The sequence below is a fragment of the Daldinia caldariorum genome (genome assembly GCF_022478825.1).
Source record: "Daldinia caldariorum strain CBS 122874 unplaced genomic scaffold F4812scaffold_11, whole genome shotgun sequence".
In the NCBI taxonomy this organism is placed as follows: Eukaryota; Fungi; Ascomycota; class Sordariomycetes; order Xylariales; family Hypoxylaceae; genus Daldinia; species Daldinia caldariorum.
The window spans coordinates 131675-155636 of NW_025953047.1; the positions used below are offsets into that span (position 1 = coordinate 131675).

General features: G+C 47.5%; 5 protein-coding genes across 5 annotated transcripts; 1 reads left to right on the forward strand and 4 right to left on the reverse strand.

Annotated features, from left to right (window-relative positions):
• Positions 1–138: 138 nt before the first annotated feature.
• F4812DRAFT_60811 (uncharacterized protein) lies at positions 139–1373 on the reverse strand. Its single transcript, XM_047939234.1, has 2 exons — positions 483–1373; positions 139–406 (listed from the first exon to the last, which is right to left on the reverse strand). Exons 1-2 carry the CDS (start codon positions 1284–1286, stop codon positions 344–346), a joined length of 867 nt encoding a protein of 288 aa, XP_047788966.1. The 5' UTR covers positions 1287–1373; the 3' UTR covers positions 139–343.
• Positions 1374–2169: 796 nt separating this feature from the next.
• F4812DRAFT_60807 (small heat shock protein) lies at positions 2170–4047 on the reverse strand. The gene has a single exon (XM_047939233.1). The coding sequence runs from the start codon at positions 3341–3343 to the stop codon at positions 2675–2677; it is 669 nt and encodes a 222-aa protein (XP_047788967.1). The 5' UTR covers positions 3344–4047; the 3' UTR covers positions 2170–2674.
• Positions 4048–5312: 1265 nt separating this feature from the next.
• On the reverse strand, positions 5313–7649 carry F4812DRAFT_60841 (uncharacterized protein). Its single transcript, XM_047939235.1, has 4 exons — positions 6792–7649; positions 6668–6727; positions 6089–6612; positions 5313–6026 (listed from the first exon to the last, which is right to left on the reverse strand). Exons 1-4 carry the CDS (start codon positions 7552–7554, stop codon positions 5424–5426), a joined length of 1950 nt encoding a protein of 649 aa, XP_047788968.1. The 5' UTR covers positions 7555–7649; the 3' UTR covers positions 5313–5423.
• A 7143-nt stretch (positions 7650–14792) lies between these two features.
• On the reverse strand, positions 14793–16296 carry F4812DRAFT_432337 (N-terminal nucleophile aminohydrolase). Its single transcript, XM_047934516.1, has 2 exons — positions 15967–16296; positions 14793–15849 (listed from the first exon to the last, which is right to left on the reverse strand). The coding sequence occupies exons 1-2, from the start codon at positions 16068–16070 to the stop codon at positions 15162–15164; spliced, it is 792 nt and encodes a 263-aa protein (XP_047788969.1). The 5' UTR covers positions 16071–16296; the 3' UTR covers positions 14793–15161.
• Positions 16297–16450: 154 nt separating this feature from the next.
• Positions 16451–22947, forward strand: F4812DRAFT_60918 (uncharacterized protein). Its single transcript, XM_047939236.1, has 6 exons — positions 16451–16839; positions 16902–18503; positions 18556–20255; positions 20302–21184; positions 21241–21528; positions 21580–22947. The coding sequence occupies exons 1-6, from the start codon at positions 16651–16653 to the stop codon at positions 22771–22773; spliced, it is 5856 nt and encodes a 1951-aa protein (XP_047788970.1). The 5' UTR covers positions 16451–16650; the 3' UTR covers positions 22774–22947.
• The last annotated feature ends 1015 nt before the right edge of the window (positions 22948–23962 follow it).

Consider the following 23962-nt stretch of genomic DNA (forward strand, 5'->3'; position numbering starts at 1 on the left):
CATTCTTATACCTACCATTTTGCTATTATTGTTTTCAGGTTCGGGCTAGTCGACATGATATGTGTTATAAGAACAGTTGACTTTGCCCCGAATCTTAGATCAACAACACAACTCGATTGTTAATAAGGCAAGAGACTTCCCAGTATACGACTTTTCCCAGATTAAAGCCCCAATAGTACGTGTATGAACTTATACAGTATGTACATTATATCACCATCTGAGGTCGCCGATGACATGAATATCCCCCAAAAGATATTGTGAAATGGCAATATCCACAAGCTCACTTAGGAGGTAGGTACCCTTAACATATCCCACAGGACTAGGTATTGAGCCCACACGTCCTTTACGGCAACTCATACTCAATCTCAATAGTCGCAGCTCGAACCTTACTACACCAGGACCTTAACTATATGAGACTTATGTTAGCCAGAAAAAAAACAGCTCGGCAGCGATATCACAGCACAGTACTGCAGTGGACTTACCCCTGTCCTAGCCCATAGCACAACGATATATCCAGGTTTCAAAAGCTCCACGAACCCTGCGCCTTTCCCGACCCGATCATCGTCCTTCGAATCTGCCCGGAGGCCCCTCGTCCACTCGACCTTGTAGTCCTGCCACTCCCTATGCGCCTCGCTATTATTGCACACCCTCCATTCTATGCGCCCGTCCTCCGCCTCTACGAACTCCCACCCTTTCTCCCTCAACGCGTCCGCCGCGGCCCTGGGCTCCCACCAACAATCTGATACGGCGATTTCGAGCGGCGGCAGCATGTCCTGGCCTGTGCCTTGTCTTTCCGCTCCACGCGATGATGATGATGATGATGATGATGATGGTGATGGTGATAAGGGACGCAGGATGCTGGCGTCGAACCGCGCGTGGCTGTTCCTAAACGCGTCCTCCTCCTTCGCGAAGTAACTACTACGATCGCTGACCCACCCCCCATACGCCGCGCTCGTCTGGAATATCACGCGCCGCGGGACGACCCTCCTGCGTCCGTTATCGTCGTTGCCGTCGTCGCCGTCGTCATCGGGAACGCGCTCGCTAGCGAGATGCAGAACCGCCACGCAGTGGTTCTCGTCCGGACTGCTGTAGTCCGGGTAGAAGATGCACTCGTCGGCCCTGCGCTTGGCCACCCACGGACTGTACCCCAGGGAGACGATCTGGACGGCGAGCTCGGGCGGCACTTTGCGCTCGAGGATGGCGCGCACCTCCTCGGCGTCCCTGAGCGTCGGGTGGAGAGGCTGGGCGAAGGGCAACAGCAAGGCGCCAGTCGCGCAGGACGCCATATCGGAAAGAAAAAAGACTACTTACCTACCTACCTGGTTATATCAGGTACTTATGCAAGGCAAAGCAGAGTATAGTATATGATAAGCAAGAACCTGACGTCCAAATGATCTCCCGATCTCCTGGGGAGGGGGTTGAGTAACCCTCCCCCTCGGACTTTTAAAACGGCCTCACCTTTAGGTGCCTAGGGTATTTATTCGCAACAATCTAGAGGCCCAGCCGCAAGGAATAGACGTTGAGGGCTTACGCCACCAGGCAAGAGACGGGTTCAGGAAAACTCCTCCCGAACGCCACGTGAAACCAATGTCTCGGTAGTATGAGTCGATACGCGGGAGACAACGTCCCCAAAGGAGAGTAGTGGCGGACGTATGTGCGCGCATTCGGGGACGCTGCGGCTGCGCTCTCGCGGCACGAGAATAAAATCAATGCATCGTTTTCGTTCTAGCGTTGAACAAGGCGGTAGATTAGGCTAGATGCCAGCTAGGTAGGTAACCAACCCATGGTCTTTCAGCTGGAAAGATACCTGTGGTCATCTATCCCCGCATATGGCATGATACCATACCTATAACCCGGTCTCTCTAGTAAAAGGTTAACAATCGAAGTGGAAATACGGCAAATATTTATGGGATAAATTAGCATAAAATATCTAATTTACTAGACCTATGATTATCGTGAAACTAATTTCGTTCTCTCGAAAGATGTTAGGGAATATCTAGCAAGGTAAGAAGAGAAGAGAAAACATTTACTAGTTACTCGAGACAACCCCAACCCCAACCAAGCACTTGACCACCTCCTAGCCAACATCTGTCCGAAGGATCATCATCTCACAGAACAACTTACATCCCCGGTGAAGCAGCTGAAAAAGACGCAACGAGTAAACGCCGAAGAGTGCTTACCTCCGCCGTATGATTCCCGCTTAGGACCTATACCGAATCAATTAAGGGGGGGATTATTACAGTCAAGTCAAGTCAAGTCAAGTCACCAAGGCATCTATCTGTCAGAACACAATAAGAGATTTTTTTTAATAATTTTTATTTGTATTATCTGGATTATAACAATACAGTTGATCCCGAGCGAAGCATCTCTTCAAAAGCAAACTTGTCGTTCAGCTCGTTAGGAACCACCAGAAAAGCTCAAGAAAACCCACTGCGGGCCATCCATCCATCCATCATCATCATCAGTTTTTTTTTCTCTTTCCTCTGAGAAGGATCCCTATCAATTTTTCCCTCCCATTTTTTCCATCAACTCCGTGCTAAGTGTTAAAAAAAACGTAATAAAGTCGTGAGGTCGTATCTTCCTTCCATGGAGGAGAAAAAAGGAACGTGTAGCAAGAACAAATTAAAAAAAGTTGAAGAAGAGAATGTAAAGTTGGTTAGACACAAGACACCGCTTAGTTGATCTGGATGCGGCGGCCCTCGGGCTTCTTGGCCTTGGGGACGACAACGGTCAGGATGCCGTTGTTGAGGGAGGCGCTGACGTTGTCAGTATCGACGCGGGTGGGGAACTGGAAGGTTCGGGAGAACTCGCCGACGCTGCGCTCGGAGACCCAGTACTTGTGGGCGGGCTGCTGGTTCTTGTGGTGCTGCTCGGCGGCGGCCTTGTTCTTGTCGGTCTCGGCGACGGCCTTGCTCTTGCTGCCGCCTTCCTCGGGGGCGTCCTCGACGGTCGGCTTGTGGGCCTTCTCGTGGTGTTCCTTGTCGGCGATGGCGCCGCGGGATTCCTGGCCCTTCTCTAGGAGGCCGGCGGGAGGGGTGCCGGATGTGTAGGTGCGCTCGACGCGGCCGCGGATGACGATGGTCTGCGGGTCCGTGAACTCGATTTGCACCTGGTCCTTATCGACACCCGGCAGCTCTCCGTGGAGTTCGAAGGCGTTCTCGGTCTCCTTCAGGTCGAACTTGGGAGTGAATGTCGGCACGTGTCGGCTGTGGTGTCGGCCGCCCTGTTGATTGTTGCCGGATTCGCTCTGTCCCGCATACCGGTCGAAGTCGTCGATTAGACGGAATAGGCCGGTGAAGTTGGGCTCAGCGGAAGAGTAGAATCGAGGTCCGAACATCGACATTTTGAATGTTGTTGTTGTGTGGAAGTTGTTCTTGAAGTGAACTTGTAGTAGTGGTAATTGGTTTGAAGTATTATATATATAAAGTATTCCAAATGTTTAGAGCGTTGATGAGTCTTGAGGATTTACTCTTGTAAGAGCGCGAGTATGAGATTTGCGTAGATAGAATGTTTTGTTTGTATGCGTTTGTTATTGTGTTCTGATTTGTGTCTGATCTGGTGAAAGAGAGAAGTAGACTCTTGCGATGTCTAAGACTCCTTAAATAATTGAGAAGTCCTGCAAAGTCATGAGTCGAGTATATTCTACAATCTTCATCAGATTCCTATGGAGTCACGATTGAATCATCATTGGAACGATCCAAAGCCATCTGGAAGAGAATCGATGGTTCGACTAAAATTGAGTTATGCATTGTTATTCGATATGATGCTTACTCTCGTTGTCGAGAAATAGCCATTGGTCTCACGATCGTACGCGATGTTGTGAGAATCGCCTAGAATTTTCTTTAAGTTTCGCGAGTATGCAGCCTCGCAACTTTACAAGCTTCAACCACGCCAAAGACCAACAAATGGCATCAGCCGATTCAATACTGAAATATAGTGACCTACCTTATTAATTTTACCAATTGGAAGAACTTATCAATAACAAATGCTCAATTATTCGTTGGATATTATCACGACTATCCTAAGCATGAAACTGAGTTGTTGGTGTTGGTTCACATACAACTACCTATTCAACTAACGTGTAAGTGAAGCGTCAGCATGACTCGAGAACTTTCCGCAGATTTCTGTGGCTTTTGACTTTGTGGCTGGTCACTAGTGGCTTGTACATAGTATACAATGTACATGTACCTACATGTATGTAATGTACATCATCCATGATGTACCACGGTGGCTGGGTGGCGGTGCGGCGATGTGATCTTCGACTGATGATTCAGCCCTAATTCTCGTCCTTTGTTCATAATGCGGTGCGCGCTTAGTCATCAAACGATGCTAAAAGTCTTGGCAGGGGTCCCCCATCTTGGCCGGCCGGTATCCGTGTGCGAATCATGACGTCACCCTTCCGGCCAGAAGTAAGGTTACCTACCCCTACCTAGGTACTTTCTACGTATGTACCTGGTAGCCCCCGCCTAACGTTTTGATTCATCCCAACCTGCGTTACGTATCGAGCTGTAGATCTTCACCCCGTTGGCTCCCCCCGCATACCTACAATGAACCGAAATGGGAATTACTCAAGTGAGCACGTGAATATGGGGATTGGCTATCCGTGCAGAAATGCTTGTTTATTCGCGATGACGTCGTTCTGGAGTCCAGATTTTGCAATACCGCGGTTTCCTTTTAGTCGGAAATGACGCCGGCGGCTCCCTTATTTCTCCATGTTAGGTACCTGGTCTCTAGGTACTTAGGTAGATTACCTCTTGGGCGTTATACATGTCATCTAAGTACCGCACGAAGGTGGGTTATGTTTCGGGCATGTCTACCTAGGTACCTCCTATAAATTTAGGTAGGTACATGGATGCATTACACCTAACCTAGGAAGGCTGGTAAGGTTAGGTACCTTATGTTAGGTTAGGTACACTTATGATCTCTTTCAAGGTAGGTAATGATAGTCGTCAGAGCTCGGGGGATTATCAATACCTAACGCATACTAAAAATACTAAAGATACTAAACTCAACGATGTTCCATAAGATATGGTGAAAAAAGTTCTTGGCAATACCCCTAAATCACGTATGCATGGTTCGATAATGACGATACTTTATGCAAATGGCGTTTCCATCGTGTTTCTCCTTCATTATACCTATACTATAGAGCACTACAACCGTTCCGCCTGCTTGTGGGGCGTTGTCTATAGTACAATACCATGAGGCGCCACTTTTCCGTATATACAACGTGATGATGTGGGTGTAAACCAGCAGCATCACTCCTTTTTTTTTTTGAAAAAATAAAGATAAAAATAAAAAATAAAAAATAAAATTTCCCACTCCGTTTGCTACGCTCAGCATAGCGAGCCAGGGCCTAGCTCCATCTTTCGCCACCTCTTCTCGAATTCCATGGCTCTCGCCTGTCGTAATGGAGCTCGCTTTCGTCATCGGTAAGAGGGAGCAGCCATAGTCGGCGGCGGATATCCTGCAATTATCGGCATCCCCGGTCGTATACCAATAGGTATTGGCCCAGGACTTTGGATGCGGTTGAACAAACCAATTAGCCTCCTACCAACCGTCGGCTCTAGCTCCGTGCCGTCTCTTGCGATCTTAACCTCCCTATTGGAGTTCCAGGGGTTCCGTAACCCGCGTGTTCGGTAGAAAGGTAATCTCGTAGTCGATAGCCACTCGAGCTTGAAAGGTTTGCCCCATGCCTTACTGGGTCCACCTTCATCGTCCTGGCCACTCTTCCCGCTCACCGAGCCCTCAGATTCTTCCCCGTCAGCCATTCCGTCCGCCTCTTCTCGTTCCACCTCCCAGAATATTGTCCCCCGAGCTGAGTCATCGATAATTCGTCCCCTCGGGCAAGTGTCAGTAGCTTCAGTGGGAATGGCCTTGGGAAGATCTAAGTTGTTCGTGGTCTGTGCTTTGGGTGCAAATTCAATAGCCGCTGCTGGATCATCATTAATAGGCGAGGTCATCCTAGCATAGCCGAAGTATTCTCCCGACTTGTTTGCAGAGAACACCAAATAAACATTATCAACTGCCTTTATATAAACCTTGTTAGATAGAGCAAACTAAATCCAAACGCACGTGAAATAAAACTCACCTTGAAAGCATCATTCAATACTTCTTCATTATGAGACTGGGTTGCCCAAACGCCGGTACGAACACTCAATTCCAAATCTTCCACCGTAAGACTTTTAAGTATGAAAAACTTGTCCCTTTGTGCGCTGGCCTCACCACTTGACAAGCTCCTTATCTCTGGTTGCATGTCAGGTGCTGATGTTGTAGGTTCTGGGGCTTCGTCCTGCAGCTTCTTGGTAGGGCTGGTAGATGAATTTTTTCCGCCAGGAGAAGTTGCTGCTGGTCCCGTAGGAGCCGTCTGCCCACCAGCTCCTTCGACTGTACTCTTTCGTAGTCGACTCACTAATCGTACCGACTGGAATTTCGAATCGTGGAGTTTTTGCTGCGCCGCAATACAACTTTGCTCATCTTTAAAATTCGCAAAGGCACAGTTGCTTTTCGAAATAAGGAACAGTGACTCTAATCCTATCGCTTCTTTGCAAACATGATGTACAAGATTCATCAAATCGGTCTGCGGAGGTAAATTTCCTATCCAAATAGCATGGCCTGACAAGTCTTAGTATTGCAAGTACTTTGAGCTATCAACAATCATAACACTTACCACTTTGTCGAGGCTTTCTTGGAGGCCCCCGGACGATGTTAGACGGCCCTTCTGGAGATACTAAAACAAAAACACATCATTAGCGATTTTCAACACCCCTTATCAAAGACAGAGACAGTCGTACTATCGCCCCGAACAGAATTTGTAGCCACACCTGCTCGATTGTTCCCGTCCAAAGGCGACTGTCCTCGTGGATCGTTCGACGTGCCATCTGCCATGAGATATTGTCCTGGTGTCGCCGCCTGGCCATGAAGAGTAGGATGTGGAGATGTAAACTGGTTCGACGTAGGATAATAGTAGCCAGCGGGAAGAGTTTGTTGCGACTGATTCATCATGACTGGACTCGGATAATAGCTTAGGCTATGGCGTGGAGAGAGACTTGGATGTTGGTGTGTCTGGTGTTGTTGCTGCGACGGTGATAGATGAGCATTATAGTACGGCGCCAGCTGCGGATGCTGGGCAACATAGTAGTGCTGCCCTCCTAACTGGGTCATGTTCGGAGGTCCTGGAAACTGAGCTACTTGTGGTATAGGCGGAATCATGTTCGATGATGGGCCGGCACTAAATCGTTGCGGTAACTGTCCAGGGTTATAGCTAGGTCTATAGCCAGCCTGTGGGAGCGCGTTGGCTATCGCAGTCATGTTGTAAGGTCCTTGGCGGCCATGCCCCTGGGCGTGAGACATATCGAGTTGACCTGAGAAGATATTCGGGGACGGGCCGTAGAGCTGCTGATACTGGACTTGGAATGCAGGATCACTCGCGAGACCTTGATTATGCGACAAAAGAGGTCGTCCTTCGATCTGGGAGCGCCCTTGAGAGACACCGCCGACAGCCTCTCCAGTCGCAAACTCGCTGTTTGCCGCCGGGGGCGGTGGGACATCTTCCATTGGATCTCAGCAGACGTCGAGATAGAATTTTAGCTACCGGAGAAGATGATCTCGTTGGTTGAATGCTCGTGGGCGTTGCTTGGGACGTGTTAACAACTTGAGCAGACTTAGCCCTCTAATACTGCCTTGACAGACAAGGTGTAATAAGGCGTCCGGCAAACCCTAAATTGCTTGAAGTCCAAGGATCCTGATGAGGCTAGGGAAAGAAGTGATAGGTAGTCTTGTGCGGTGTGGCGCAAATCAACGAAGGCTTAGTGGTAGTCAACCGGGGCGTGACCAAGATCCAGGCGGTTCTCGACAAGGTAGTAGATCGGTACAGAAGTCTCGCGTATCTTTTTCTAGTGGCACCGCAAAGCAGCGATTGGGTGATTATACTTGTGGGAAATTGGATGGATCTATCTCCTTCAAGCGTCCAATCCAAGGATGAAAACAGATCGGAGGTAAGTACAAAGTGAAAAAACCCACAGGCTTGTAAGCCGGAAAACTATGGGGTGCTAAAGGAGAGGGAATTGGGCCCCTGGATGGAAAATTTAGACTACTAATGGGGAGCGACTACGGGAATTTGGTATCCCGTGTCTGTCTAACGTCTAGAAGAAGACTCGAAGAGCTTCGAACGGTGTAGGATGACCGAGGGGGGCTAAGGGTCCGTGTTACAAGCTGAGTCCGAGTAGCTACCTACCCTCTCAGTCCTGGCCGAGGAAGATATGTCACGTAGGTTAGGTAGGCAAATGGGGATATCGACAATAATATTAGACGATGTGGCTAATTAGGATGCCCATGTGGCCCGACGTGACTTCTGGCAATCCCGGTCATTAGGGCATCAAGCAAAGCCGTCATTATGTAACGACAATCTTTACCTTTTTCTTCGGCCATGTATATGCAGTATGGTATGAGGGAAAATATCATGAGACAGCTTCAAGAAACATTACAAGGAAGTTGACGACTTCGCGGCAATGCAGGTGGCCAAAAGCTAGTCTTGTCAAGCTTACCTAGACATGGCTGCGAAGTCTAAGTTGGTAGTACAAGAGTACTTGTAGGGCTTCACCAGGAAAAGACCAGACGACTAACCAGACAGCCAGATGGTAGAAGTAACGCAGGAGTATCCCGGCTTCAAGTCCCCCCCCCGGGGGGGTGGATGGGTTCACAGCGGATGGACCCAGACAGACAACGGAAGCCGAACGAAGTGTTGGGAGTAGGTAGTGGGAAGTAACGAAGTAGCCAATAAGCTTAGACAGGTACCGATAGCAGGAAACGAAAATTGGGGACAATGAGATGGGAATTTGCAGTAGGCCGGTGGTGTTTCGCCTCGCGCCGTTTTTTTCGCCACCAGGCCCTTGGGTCTTCTTTTTTGGGGGTCCATAGGGTCCCATGAGCTCTGTAACTGATTCCCCTCTATCTCTTTCGCAGGACATGTCCCATTTCATGGCTCGCTACTCAGCCACAAAAGTTCTAGCCGGGCCTTCAGCGAGTTGAGTTCTCGTACGAACGTGAGCCTCCATGCGGATTGTCAGATCCGTAGTGCCGATCTTATTACAGAAAGCAATTCAGTACCAGTTCGTGTAAAGTCTGAATGTAAATCTGCTGCGAAGCGATCCAGGAACAGCAATGTAATCGAATAACGTTTAGAGCGGAGCGGAACGGCGCCTAATACTAATCTCGTGGCGCTACTTGAGATGACTAAATTTACTTGAGAGGTTCACCTCTTTTTTTCTTCTTCTTCTTTGGACTGAGCGCGGCCTTCTAACACTAGGTAGCTTGCGTCAACGGTAAGCATAGACGATTTTATCCAAGTTTCGATTATCGTACCCCCACGACGGGCGCACCGGCGCCCCTGAGAGGGGCCTTATTTTTGCCTTGGTAGGTAGCTAGTCCCGCTACAAGAACAAAAAAGCAAATCCAGAATAATTGGGACGCCTCGGTATGGTGTAGAACAGGTACACTTCATTGACGCTAGACCGACAGGACCCGCGTAGTTAGATATTTGAAGCTTCTTCGAGTAAAACAGTGCTGCATGCTGCATCCCACTACATCCCATCGCGGCAATCGGTACCTACCTAGGTAGGTAAATTTTGATGAGTACTGTGATCTGCCTGGCTACACTATACTATATCTGCTTTGGTGCTGTGGTGTTGTGGCGCCGTTGTATTGTACCTACCTAATGGTATCCTGGCAGCTTGGGTGTGTGTGTATGTTCAGATGTTGTGGTCCGTGTGATGGATGTTCCTTGCTAGGCTAATGGTGGAGGATGAAGATCTGCGAATCTGATCGGCAAGCCTGGTTGTTAGAATGATGAAATGAGAGCCCAGACCTCGGACTGAGCCGCAATCGACTTTCTGTCGGATTGTCGCAATTGGGATCGGGGAAATTGGTGTTTTCCCATTCCCTCCGCCCCTCTTCCTTGTAGGTGTGGAGTTTGCTGATCCTTGGACCTAGCAAGGCAAATGATGTCCATGATGAAATTCTTCTTACACTTGGCTGCTATGAAATTTGGTGCATTGACGTTGTATTGTATTGAGAGGCGACTTATTAGTGTGTTTTAGTTTTAATGGTAGTTTTTTTTGGTTTTAATTTTTTTTTTTCTTTCTCTTCTCTTTTCATTAAAATTGACGTTATTACATTATGCTTACCTCATTGATTAACTAAGAGGTACCTGCTTACAAGCTTATTTATATAAAGTTAGGTACTTAACTTATACTTAAATATGTACTATACCTAAGGTTTAAATATGTAAGTACAATATTTGCATAATATGTATAGCAGTATATCTAAATGTACCTACCTAAGGTCATAGGTGCAAGGGACGATGTCTACCTAGCTGCTAGGTATACGCACATGCCCTATTAGGTACATAAGCAGCCCAGAATTGCGTTAGATATTTCTAATGCGGAGAAGTTGTCAGGCCACAAACCCGAACGATGATCGACATTGTTCAACCTAACCTTTACAATCTTTACATTATATATCGAATAAATCCAATTAGGGATATGATAACCCATGTGTACCTACTTAAGGTACGTAAGGTATACACCGTATATCCGAACTGTGTGGCTCTTGTGTAACATGGCGCCACCTTCGCATCGGACTTCAATTGATGTTCTATACCAAGTCCCTTAAGCTAGGTACCTACACGAGTTCCTTACCCTAACTTGCTTAACGTTTAATATAAATCGGGCATAGTTCGATGGAAGATATTCTAAGCAACGGATGAAACTGGTTTTAATAGAGTTTATTCTTTCTTCTTCTTCTTCTTCTTCTTCTTCTTCTTCTTTTTTATTTTTTATTTTTTTTAAAAAAATGTTTCAAGCTGCATGGATTTAGGTCCTATCTTAATTTAACCAGCTCAACTCAAGACTCAAGTACATAATGGTTAGTTAGCAACCGCCTTTCTTATACCTCGGCATTAATAAAATTTATTTCTACTTAAAGGTCATTGTCTTCGCAAACTTGCACCATTTACGTATATCGGCGTATTTTCCGCTAATCTGATATCCACGTCTCGAAGGGTCTTTTAAACCTAGATATCTACTTTGAGCTAGTATGTGTTATATATATGGGTATCGTATAATACAATACGTAGCAAAGATTGTTCGTTAGGTAGAGGTATCTTCAGTGACTCGTATGCACCCTCCGACCCTGTAGCCATGCGCGTTATTACAGGCATTAGCTGATACTCGGTTAGATACCTTTCTAGGAGGTAGGTATCCATCGAGACAGACACCTGTGACCTGCCACGCTGCCACGTACTATCCGACAATGTAAAGGATTGACCTGGCAGGGCAGCTGCTGGGCAGGCTGGGTTGGGTATGCCTCCAAAGTATCACTAGCAGCGCCGCAGCCGTATGATCCAACCGAACGCCGTTGCGAATGTTCCAATAAAATAGTTCCAGTAGTTCCAGTAGTTCTAACTACCTACCTCCTACCCCCAGTAATGACTTCCCCTGCTCTAGGTCCCCTCTCCGCCTTGTAACCCATACCCCTAGGTAGTAGTATTGCATTTGAACCCTCCCAGGATCTTAAGTCTTAACTACTTCAAGGTAGCTTCAAGTTAACGAGGCGAAAATAACTACTAAACTTAATTCCCACCGTAATGATCCAGAATATAGGTATACTCTTACATAGTACACCGAAACATTAGGTTAAGCGCTTAATATGATAAATTGTACCTCTTTTTGGAGAGGAACAATTCTTTGGGCGGAGGCTTTGCTCCGGGCGGAGAATGCTTCTGTGCCACACCAGGTTAGCAGGTCTATGGTACCCAAGTATCTCTTTACGTACCTAACTTGATACCGTAAATCTGGGTTTACGTCACACGAACACCCCGGTGGGTTGTGTTACCCGGTTACACTCTGGAAAAAGGTACGTACGTTACTTGAGGTTACTCGAGATTAAGTAGGTACTATGTAATAAGGTTTCAGCAATGTTGCTAGGCTTCTAGGCAGGTGCGTTCCGGAGGAAGGTTGCATGTGATCTCGTTCCGTGTAGGCCGCGCGCGAGATCTGCAAGAGCGGTTACTAGAAATATTACTAGAAATAGTATGCCGACGCCAGCCTTGTTGACCATTTTTTGTTACACTACTCAGCCTCACTTTTCCATTCTGGTATATCTCTCCTTTTAATCCCTCTGTTTATTTTCTACTGATCGCCCTTGCCACTGGTTTATCTAGCCCAATAGGTACGTCCAAACAGTAGATACCAATCTCTAGGTCAATGACCGCCTAACTTCGCCTTGCCAATTTCATTACTACCTAAGGTATTACTAAACAACCCAGTATACAAGACGAGCTCGATTTTAGGAAACGATCCACAATACTAGAGTCTCCCGATAACTTCAATACCGTATCGCCTTACTTGCCGCCTCACTAAGAATCACTATCCGCCTCTCCCAATAGACGGGTTTCTAACCATTGCGGCTAGCTATAGCGTGAACGCTTGGGTACTATGAGATTCTCCTAAGAGCCTATGCTGTCGCTATCTCAATAGTGCAAGGGAGTTTTATCACTAATTAGGTGAGCGAGAGTTGCTCATTAGAGGTCATTTGAACACGATATGGTGCCGGGGTCCACGTTTTCATTTCTGGCTGGTATTGTCACTAGTAACAGAATCTAATGGTTTATCTCGATAGGACTATAAAGTTTACACCAGTTTGAAAATTTCCGATTCTCATTCAGCTGATATGTGTCAAATTCATATTCTTAGAACTTTCCAAGGTCAAACAGCTTTATTACTCTCATCTTTCTCTCCACCTTTCTAGTCCCAACTATAAAACCCATTTCCGCCACTCGGACGACTTAGGCCAATTCTAACTTACTCTGGGGGGATACTCGAGCCGCGGAGATTAGCAAACACCGACCAGGAACTAATTGTAATTGGGCATGTGAATCGTGGGGGAGGCTCAGACAAAGCATACTTGCAATGCAGACCAAAATAACCGTCTCAACTCCTGACGTGGATCTGACATCCCAAATTCCCAATAAGGTGGCGTAGAACAACGTCCTTCCCGTCTCTCTAGGATATACCTAGATGTTTGCGTTACTAACCGACAGCCACAAAGCCGTAACCCTGCCCAAATTGACCAATTCTCCGAACCAGACTGATTAGGTAGAAGCTTAAGCTTATATACCTGCACGATAAGCCTGCACGATCGGCCGCACTAGCCGGCTCTTCGTAGCAACTCGATGTTTGATTTTATACAGAACTATTGTAGTAAGTCAATCGCTAACGGGGAGCACTCTATTAAGGCTTGTTAGAGGTCTCGTATATCCGACCGTTATAACTTTTTGCGCACCGAAGCTGTTTAAGCTAACCAATCATGTTACCCAATCACAGCTCGGACTACCTTCTGGAAGTTATATGGCTGCCTAGGCATATAAGGTTGGGTTAATCCCAGCTCATAGTATATTGTATAACAGTTAAGTGTTGATCTTATGAGACATGTGCCAAACCCAGAGATATCTTCCAGCCAGGGCCGAAAATGGGCGATTTCTAGCCACAGAGCTAGATAAATCCGGGGGTATCGATTCCGCAGGACTTCGCTCGGCTCACCCAGCAGCTGTGCTAAGATTCGTAGTAAGTAAATTAGATCGCTCATATCGCCACTCGACCCGCTGATGCCGGATTACCGGGTCAGCAATTTCAACTGTGAAAATTGGCATGAGACACTTTTCTTCTCTCGAGCCTTTCCTCTCCACACTATCAACTTGGCAGCTTGCGTGAATTATCCCAGCGCGTCCCAACCGGAGCGGTCCGCACCGAACAGTCTTTTGATATGAAGAAAATAAAAGATTTTTCTGAAACTCGGGGGAATTATCGGGTCCGAATAGCTCATGTGAATTTGTCGCGTGTTGTCGTTCTCAGAACGGGCGATGGCATGACTTTCCCGAGTTATTCGGGGATGCTCCGGTCAGCTGACACATCAGGATCGCGGTCCGCCAATCGCTACTCGGGATCCGCCGGCCACGTATCGTATGGGGCCGGGACCGGAACATGAATCGTATCACCGAGCCGCAACGACTCTTCTAGCCCTTTCGTATTAACAGGGTAAGGTACTGCACCGATCAGTCCACGGCCAGATTTCATCTGTTACTTTTTGACAGGCGGGGACTACAAATCCTAAAATAATAATAATAAAATAATAATAATAAAATTTTCACGACAACAATGAGACTCGGAGTCAGATCGGCCTTAGTTTTATACTCAAATACTTGAGAATCCATAATACGTTATGGTGTTATACAAGGTAGGTTGCTAGGTGCTTTTGGAATGAATGAATTAAGAAGATCTTTAGTAAGTTAATAACTATGAAGATTACGAAACAAAGTAGTTACCAACTACTATCATGAGAATAATTTGACAAATTATCTATGAATGGCTAGCTTAATGAGCCTGTAGAGCGGAGGTCTTAAAATGAACGGCACGGGCAGAAGAAGGTGACAACAGTATTGCACAGAACTGCAAACGCATCCCAACCGTCAACCAAATGACGAAATGTACTACATGGGTCTCTTAAAGTGTGAATTTCGCACATTTTCCAGTCATACATATACCGTATCAGGATGTCTCATTCAAAAGTACAGCAATAAGCAGGTGTCTTACCTTATCAGGGAGGCCCTTCAGCACTCAGATTAACACAATAATATGTAACAGCTCGGAACCATGACCACTAGGTTCACGGGGTTATTTGGGCTACACAAGACGGGATGAGAGAATAAGAAAAATGAATAGACCGGGGAGTTGGTAAAGGTTCAATGTAATGGGCGCAGGATTGTACATATACGCTCTGTGGCCATAAGTTCTACCTTACCTACACCGAATGAATATAACAAGGCCAAATATCGGATGGGCATATAAGGGCAGCGCAGGCAGACTACTGCAGGACCTGGTAGTGTGGAATTCCAAGCATTAGGTATTGATACCTAAGTAAAAGGCTAGACGAAGACTATTACGACGATAGCTAATGCGGTTAGCTAGGTAGCTATATCAGTATTCTCGACGTGGATGTACCCGAAGATCTTAATAGTCAGTTATGATGTATTTCTCAACACCAGGGAACCCCGTCGCCTATGATACAGTACATGGCTTGCTTGTAACGGGAGTAATTGGTATCCCACTTTAATCCTTCTTGAGTGGCAGAACCTTCTCCTCGATCCCATCCTTGGTAATGATAACTACCTGCAGCGCATCACCGACCTCGATATGACGCTCGACCGCCGAGTCGAAGGCATCCTTCACTAATATCTCCACCTCCTCTCTGGGCAGCGGCACGCGCTCCCGCTCCTGTAGATCGTGGCCGGTACCACTTCCGGGCACGTATTGGTTCTTGAAGTTGACCTGGTTGTCGAGGAAGGGCATGATCAAACTGCCGGCGGCGCCGCCGGCGCGGCATTGCTCGCGTTCGTAGCTGCCGACGGGGTCGTAGCTGTAGACGGCGCCCTTGCCCTCCTCGTCGATGCCGCCGAGGATGGCGTGGACGTAGTAAGGGAAGAAGCGCTTCTGGTACAAGATGGTGGACAGGCGCTTGGCGCAGGCGTTGACGGACATGGGCTTGCCGTGGCGGTACCGGTACATCTTGCAGATGGCGTCGAGCCGCTCCTTCAGCGCCTCGCCGTCCGCGGCGAACCCGACGACCGAGAGCACTATGTTGGCGTCGTCCTGCGACGAGTTCGACCCGCCGATCTTGAATACCTTGGGCGAGTACCGCGTGTTGATGCTGTAGCCTGACGTCAGACGGGTGTCGCCGGCCATGATGGCGAAGTCGGCGCCGGCGATGGCGAGGGTGGAACCGCCGTTGTCGGTGTATCTGCGAAACGTAACAACGTTAGACAAAGCCAGGTTAGGTATTAGGAGTAGAAAGGTCGAGCACGTATAAAAATCCTAGAAATATATCATCAATCCTAGAAATATCGAAATATCTTACGGGTTGAAACGGTGTTCCCGCAGGCCATCGACGGCATCTTTAGGAACTTCGGCAAACGAGTAGTTGGGCCCGTTCAGGACTGGGTTCTGGCTGAACATGGCCATTTTGGTAAAATTGCGGCTTTCGTATTATTTGATTAATGCGATGATGTGTGTTTATCGGCCGTTACGATTATACAGTTGTTGAATGTGGGTAGGCTGTGGTGGGAGGAATGGTGACGATAAAGAAGCGCTTGTCTGGGGGAAGCTTTAGGTGGTTTACCTAATGGGCTGAAGTCAAGCATTTGGCCCCATATGAGGTTTCCATTTCACGCGCGTCAAGCTTGCAGCCTTGCTGGCCGTACCCCGGGGCATCTGGGCGTGTGCACTAAAAGGCATTTAACAGGGGTAGCTCTTGATGACTAAGTCTAGTGTTACCTAGCCTTAGTGGGGGATCCACCAAGTTTTTACGGAGGGAAAGGGGAAGTGCCATCTGCATTCTACATCATCAATTTAATTGTAAACCGTTCCTAATCCGAAACTGCTTTTGCGACAATCACTCCTTTTTGTTCAACCTCGTCGTTAAATCTTATAGTTCCGTGTAATCTTTTTTCTTCTGTAATTCACACACACCACACTCTTTCATTATCTATCGTAGTTAATGCTCGGCAATATCTTTCGGCCTAGATAAATATCGTGCCTAAAAATGGCACGCAACGTCCGTCAGCAGGCGCTGCAGAAGATTGCTGTACTTTCCGCCACGAGCTCCACGACATCTTTCGACAGATCAGACCTCGATCGACTATGTAGGGCTACGAATATTCGTGGGAAGGGGAAAGAAGGTGTCAATGGCTTAGCTAGAGGTAACCAGTCCTCGTTGGCTCGTGTTCCCATGGTAAAGTACCTCGAAATATTAAGAGACAACAACTACCCAGGATAGCTAACCAATCATCCAAGACTATACGTGAATTCGAAGTGCTTGTTTCCCTCTGCAGAGCCGCGCCCATAGTACAGAGCAGCCAGAGCGCTCAGAAGCTAGTTAACCAGTTAATACCCTATGTTCTCGAGTCACACTCCCAGACCTTTCTCCCGTCGCCCGCTTTCAGCAAGATTGAACCGTCTCCTATCGAAGCGTTAACCTCCCACGTAACCGCGGCCCTACTCACTTTGGGAAACAACTACGATGACCTACACGAGACTGTGTCAGATAACATTTGGGCTCTCTTGGCTGCAATGTCTACGACTGTGAAGGGCACTGTTCCACTCAAACCAAATGGGGATGCCCAACCAAACTTGGATGACGCCATTCATCTTGCAACGATAGCTATCTCTTTGCTGGGGTTCCTCGATGCTGCTTCTGCCCAAGCTAACTTTTGGAGGAGTGGTGGACGATTGGCCCTCATTAGGAGGATTAGCAACTTGCTCTCTGAGTCCTTCTTGACTGCCGTGGACGGCGCATTTTCTACCATTCGAAATGTCCACGCGTCGGACCGCAATGCCAAAGACTGGAAGAGGATGCTCCGGCATTACGCCAACCAGGGACGGCCCTTGGGCTCTATGTTGCTTCAAAGAAGCTTCATGTGGCTCTTAGTCTCTACAACCTCGCTTCTAATCGCGGATGTCAAGCTTCTCAGAACCTCTCATATCCTCGATCTATTGATGTCTAAAGACGGGCTGTCAAACCTAAACTCCGGAAGTAGTCCAGACCCCGATTTTCAGTCGATTGAACTATATGCAAGTATCGCGCAAGAGGAGATGGACCGTCTCGAAGCCAGTGCTGATTTCATTGAGCTCGGTTCGTCTGCTCAGCAGAGATTAGCCTGCACCGTAAAAGCCGCCGCCATCACTAGTTTCTTGAACTGCTCTATATTGAACGAAGATGCGGCAGATCCAGAGGTTCTCATGGGTTGGCTACAGGAATCCTTGGATAATCCAATGCAGATGGTAGACGAGACGTTAGCGTCGACAGTATTTCGTTCGATGGCCATTCTTGCTAAAATCTCGCCAAATTTTGCTCCTCTTGTGGTTCGACTTTTACCACGTTTCATCGTTCAGACGACACCCGCTAGTAGTATCGTAGCTACCGCGTCGAAATGTTTGGCATTTACCTTGCGTCTACTTTCCCAAGATGCAGTTATTACTACTTTATATACTCTTGGAAACGTACTAAGCCCGGATACGGAGCGTAACGCTCCAAATGGGTCTGCCGGCGAACTCAATGGATTGTCAAATGTGTACCAACGTAGACAGTCTACAGGCAGTGATATATCACTCCAACTTCGTGGTGACGAAGATACTACCGTGGTGTACGCGAATATTGTCCAAGCTATATGTAGCATTGCAGAGATGTGCGATGACGAAAAGATTACAGCTCTCTCGCAGGCAATGCTGTTGCAAAAGTTAACCAAAGTCAACCAGTCGGTCGATTGCCACATTGTCACTGGAGCGAGTATCCTGTCTCTAAATGGAGGACAGCTTGAATTCAGGTCCCTCCTTAGATTATATTCTAAGCTCTGCCATAATGCGTCTGCTGAAGACAACGCTATCATCCTTGACGCTGTAAGACACTCTCGGTATACGCTCATGAACTCCAGCTAATGAATTTCTACAGGTTAGGACAGCTCGGAATCATATATCGGCAAACGTGAAGCGTGACTCTCCGCTATATGACATCTACTGGGACCATATACTAGAGGAGCTGATATCCAAAGGAGACGTACATCAGTCCCAGCACATGAATGAATCTGATGTTGAGTTTGCAGCTCATGAGATTGCCCAGCTACTCCAACCTCTCGCAATACTAATGTCAAGGCATGAGTTTACATCCGAGCTTCCTGGCCAAGACGATGATAGACACTCTTTGATTCGAGATGCCTGGTTTAATATTGTGGTGCACGGTTTCACGTCACTGACGGACAGGGGCAAGAAGTATATCAACGAACTGCGCATCATGGCTATCCACTCTCCGCCTTTAGTGGCCGAACAACGAGGGGAACAGGTTGAGAGTGACATTGAACTTAACACTGTCCTCCGCCGGGCTAACACTTCAGACCGGGAGGCAAAGCAGAAAAGACAGCTCGCGGAACTTGTACCGTCACGAGTACCACAGATCAGGAGCCTAAGCTACAGAAAAGTTATCTTCCTGCAGGCTGCATATTTGGTTGAGAGTTTGAGGGCTGATTCTGGCGACTGCACCAAAACACTCTCATACTTTTTGGAGCCCAGTATGCGCAACGACGATGTACGTTGCGTTATGGAAGGCATCACCGCCGTCGTAATGGAAAAGTACCTGTCAAAGACATTGGAAGCAAAACTGCCTACTTTTTCGGCCCTATATGCGGCTTCGCAACTCGCGGCAATCTTCTGCGGGTGTTGCCATCGTATTCCACGTGTTCAACAAGCCGCATTCTATTGTGCGGACAAGTTTGTTCGTGAGATTCCGTCATCTCTTTGTCAAAAGTCATCTCTTTTTGCTCTCCTCGAGCTGCTGTCTCTTATGTGGACAAGTTGCCTTGAAGCGGAGACTGAGATGTACGATCCGCGGTCAGTATTTACGTCCCGCTTAGGAAATGTCACTGTCGAACTTTCCGATGATTATGCTTTCAGGAGGGCCACGCTTAATAACCTCTACACGAAAGCCAAGGCGTGGGTTGCAATGGCAATCAACCTAGCCCCTTCTGATGTGAAAGGTTTACTTCAAACATACTTGTCTGAATTCCAGGATGAGGGAGTGTATGGGCATATGTCGCTTGGTCGGTCATTGGCCGTGGAAATGGGTTCCTCAATTCCCGCAACGGATCAAAGATTAACTTCTCTGGATCCTGTGGGCCAAACCGCAATTAACACCGCGTCTCACTTCATTGCTCAGTATACAACCCGCCAAGAATATAGATACGGCGAAGCACTGCCTAGTCATGGTAATGATCTAATAAGCGTTATGTCCATAACGCGACGGGACTCGTTCATTAGAGCTGCCCCATCAGACCGCGCTGACGCTGTCGCGGCCTTGGCCCACGTGGGAGCCCGTCTTACCAGCAAGAAGACCATACCTCTCAATGATGTGCGAGATATACTCCGACGCGCTGCAGCCCTACTATGCCGTAGTGGAAGAGATGAAAGTGCCATCACACATTATCTTGTTAGCATTCCTTTCAAAATGTTTACAAAGGAGTCTATCAATTTTGGTGTGTCACTCTGGCTGGGCGTCATCAATGAAAATCCCCGGATGGAGTCACGAATACTTGCCGAGATTGCGCAGCAATGGGAGATCGCTATCCATAATAAGCTTGGGTTATTCAGCCCTACTCTGATGTAAGATATATATTCATATAATTCGTATTTATTCTAATCTTGTTAGGCACCCGGACCCTTTCTTCCTCAAGGAAGAATTCGCTCCCAGCGACAACGAGGGCCTCGCGAGGCGCCGGCAGCAGGTACAGCATTTGCTTGCTCCACATACCCGCCTCATTCAGTTTTTCAGCAGTCACTTCAATGCTACTCGATTGGGTAGCCCAGATATGCACAGGATTTTCATCCGTATGCTTGACTCGACACTCGACGCCCTGAAGAATTCTAGCTCTCATCCCATGGCTAGAGAAATTCGCCTGAGAATTGTTCTCTTTAGCTTAAGAGTACTGCGAGTGAGCACCGCTGTCCGCCCATCAATCCAGTGGCGACTCAAAGACAAAATACTCTCTGCGGGGTTGAGTTGGTTCAAATTCTCGCCAAAATGGTCCTTTGGCAGTAATCTGCTTCAGTTGAAGACGGAAGTACGCCTAATTACCGACGTCTTAAGCGCTCTCAAAACCGTCTCTTATGTCGGTGCTCAGGCTGTCGGCAACTTCAAACCTCTTACCCAAAAGGAGATGTTATTCCAGGTTTTACTTGAGAGTGAACAAACCAGATTGAACGTTTGGGTGCATCCCCTGGGCGATGGCCAACCACGATCACATCTAGCACATCGCACTGGGACAGCACTTGAAGTAGGTTTATGCCCACTTAAACTGATGAGGCATAGGAAGCTAATTCACAAGTCTACACTTAAACCCCTCGTTCGCGTAGCGTGGTCCGAACATCCCTCTATAGCCGTACAGCTAGCCAGCCGATTTTCGATCCCGGCCGTACATAATGAAGTTCGCTGGCTCTTGATGAATTTCCCAGCCAAGGCTATCTCCGAGCCCGAAGCTCTCCCAATTTTATTAGGGAGCGAACTACCGTCTGATATTGGATTCCAGCTTAAGGTACCGATTTTAAGGCTTTCCCATGTTTTGCCTGTTTACTAACAGACTAACTGTAGTACTTACTTTTCTGGGCACCTGTGAACCCTGTCACCGCTGTTACCTACTTTTTGCCCTCGTATCGGAACCATCCGTTCCTGATCCAATATGCTATGAGAGCACTGGAGCATCACTCAGTCGACGTAACTTTCTTCTATGTGCCACAGATCGTACAAGGCCTTCGCTTTGATGCTCTGGGTTACGTGGAACGTTATATCATCGAAACAGCACAGTTCTCTCAGTTGTTCGCTCATCAAATTATCTGGAACATGAAAGCAAACTCATATAAAGATGACGATGCTACTATTGTAAGTTTTGCGACGTTGCAGCCCGATGGCCTCTTGCTGACATGTTGCTAGCCTGATGCCATAAAACCTGCTCTCGACAAGGTGATGGACAAGATGATTGGCAGCTTTTCTGATGAAGACCGAAACTTCTACGAGAGAGAGTTTACGTTCTTTGATGAGGTCACCAGTATATCTGGCAAGCTTAAGCCTCTGATCAAGCGTGACAAACCGGAGAAGAAGCAGAAGATCGAAGAAGAGCTCCGAAAGATCACGGTCGATGTCGGGGTCTACCTACCTAGTAACCCCGACGGTGTCGTTATCGGCATTGATCGTAAATCTGGTAAACCGCTACAATCACACGCGAAGGCACCATTCATGGCTACATTCCGTATCAAGAAAGCAAAGGGCGGGGTTGAGGAGACAGAAGAAGTAGCCCAAGAAATGAACAAGACGGGTGAGCCTCCGGCTGAGAATACAATCGAGGTGTGGCAGAGCGCTATCTTCAAGGTCGGCGATGACTGCCGACAAGATGTGTTGGCTTTACAGATGATTGCAGCGTTCCGCGGCATTTTCCACAGCGTTGGACTCGATGTATACGTGTTCCCTTACCGCGTAACAGCTACCGCACCGGGTTGTGGTGTCATCGACGTCTTGCCTAATTCAATTTCCCGAGATATGCTGGGTCGCGAGGCAGTCAACGGATTATACGATTATTTCATCAGCAAATACGGCAACGAAGATTCGCTCCGCTTCCAGCACGCGCGTCACAATTTCGTAAAGAGCATGGCTGCCTACAGCATTATATCCTTCCTCCTGCAGTTCAAGGACCGTCACAATGGTAACATTATGATTGATGACGCCGGCCATATCTTGCATATCGACTTTGGATTCTGTTTCGATATCGCTCCTGGTGGTGTGCGGTTTGAGCGTGCGCCGTTCAAGCTTACCGGTGAGATGTTAGCGGTGATGGGAGGTAGCACCGATCACCAGGCATTTAAATGGTTCGAGGAGTTGTGCGTCAAGTCCTTCTTGGCGTGCCGTCCACATGCAGAGAAGCTAAGCCAGATTGTATTACTCATGATGGAAAGCGGACTGCCATGCTTCAAGCCAGAGAGCGTCAAGTTTTTCAAAGAGCGGTTCGTGCTAGAACGCACCGAGCGCGAGGCAGCCGACTTCGTGAGGGAATTAGTAAGGAGGAGCGCGGGCAGTTACAGTACCATGGTGTACGACCAGTTCCAGCTCATGACCAATGGTATTCCTTATTAGTATTAGTATTGGTTTGATCTATACACATAGATAGGCATCCCGAAGGAGTTGGCGATCTATAGAGGCGGGAGATGCGCTTATTCAGTTCTCACCGGCGCTTTTTGGAAGCATCAACATTGAGCGTATAGTAATACTAATAATAGAGAGCAGTCCCCCCAAGACTATTCTAGAGCGCTTAGGTGCATTCACCGGCTAGAGTTTTGTAATGTGCCAAATTGTCAACTTTATCCAGCAATTCAAGGGCTATAGAAGTGCTAGACAATGTGACAATAGCTACGACTATCTCGTAAAGGTCTTTGTAATGCTTTGTCGGAGATAAGAGGTATGAATGTCTAGGCTCATCTCAATCTACTACGGTAGCTTCGAGTTAATGAAGGGTTGTTGATAGACAAACTGGAATGGTAGGCCTAGAGGCTCTACTACTTTATGATGCATTATTGGTATAGGCACTGCAACCTTCCTCTCTTTCGCTTGATAGTATGTGTGTGTGGTGTGTGGTGTGTGGTAGACCGCCTCATCATCAATTATTAAGAACGAAGCTGTTGATTCTTATCTCCCAGCGGTTACGATCAACTACAGGTGTATTGTAGTAATATTGAATCAGTTGCCCTGGCGCAGTGTGGGTTATCATGTACAATTCTCTATCTGAGACGCAACTTATAGGACATGGCGTTTTATTATTATTATTTTTCAGTTTGTCGGGATAATGCAGCGGTGATCGCATATCACGCCTGTATACCTTAGGTACCTATAGAAGATCATTGCCGGGACTAGCAGGAGCAGATCCGGAGGCAAAGCCACAAACACCACAACCGCCACGCACCACTAGCATGACGATAAAACGAACTCGGCTGCTTTGGTCAGGTTCGCGATCGGCAACGGAGAAGGGAAAGACAATGACTATGGGAAGGAAAAATGACGAAAGGGCTACGTCAGTTATAGAAGCGCATCTATTTTTTGGAGATATTTATGCCTCTGATTCGGGATGTAATTCGCTCGTTGGAAGAAGAAGAAAAAACCCCCCCCCAAAAACAAAGCGGGAACAAGTAGCAAGGGAGAGGAATGTGGTGTAATTCTTATAGAGATAGACAGGGTTTGGCCGCATGAACATTTCCCACTAACTTAGAAACTGTGAACGGGATGTGCTAGGTACCTTCTATGAACGTTGAAGGTACCTAATTGTACCGGA

Excerpts from the sequence above, each read along its gene's own strand:
- F4812DRAFT_60841 (XM_047939235.1), bottom strand. The coding sequence starts at position 7,554 with ATGGAAGATGTCCCACCGCCCCCGGCGGCAAACAGCGAGTTTGCGACT. Across the intron at positions 6,728-6,791 it reads AAATTCTGTTCGGGGCGATA|TATCTCCAGAAGGGCCGTCT; the intron begins GTACGACTGTCT and ends TTTTTGTTTTAG. Across the intron at positions 6,027-6,088 it reads TATTGAATGATGCTTTCAAG|GCAGTTGATAATGTTTATTT; the intron begins GTGAGTTTTATT and ends GTTTATATAAAG.
- F4812DRAFT_60811 (XM_047939234.1), bottom strand. The coding sequence starts at position 1,286 with ATGGCGTCCTGCGCGACTGGCGCCTTGCTGTTGCCCTTCGCCCAGCCT. Across the intron at positions 407-482 it reads TGCTATGGGCTAGGACAGGG|TTAAGGTCCTGGTGTAGTAA; the intron begins GTAAGTCCACTG and ends AGTCTCATATAG.
- F4812DRAFT_60807 (XM_047939233.1), bottom strand. The coding sequence starts at position 3,343 with ATGTCGATGTTCGGACCTCGATTCTACTCTTCCGCTGAGCCCAACTTC.
- F4812DRAFT_432337 (XM_047934516.1), bottom strand. The coding sequence starts at position 16,070 with ATGGCCATGTTCAGCCAGAACCCAGTCCTGAACGGGCCCAACTACTCG. Across the intron at positions 15,850-15,966 it reads CGGGAACACCGTTTCAACCC|ATACACCGACAACGGCGGTT; the intron begins GTAAGATATTTC and ends TACGTTTCGCAG.
- F4812DRAFT_60918 (XM_047939236.1), top strand. The coding sequence starts at position 16,651 with ATGGCACGCAACGTCCGTCAGCAGGCGCTGCAGAAGATTGCTGTACTT. Across the intron at positions 18,504-18,555 it reads ACGCTATCATCCTTGACGCT|GTTAGGACAGCTCGGAATCA; the intron begins GTAAGACACTCT and ends GAATTTCTACAG. Across the intron at positions 20,256-20,301 it reads TTATTCAGCCCTACTCTGAT|GCACCCGGACCCTTTCTTCC; the intron begins GTAAGATATATA and ends TAATCTTGTTAG.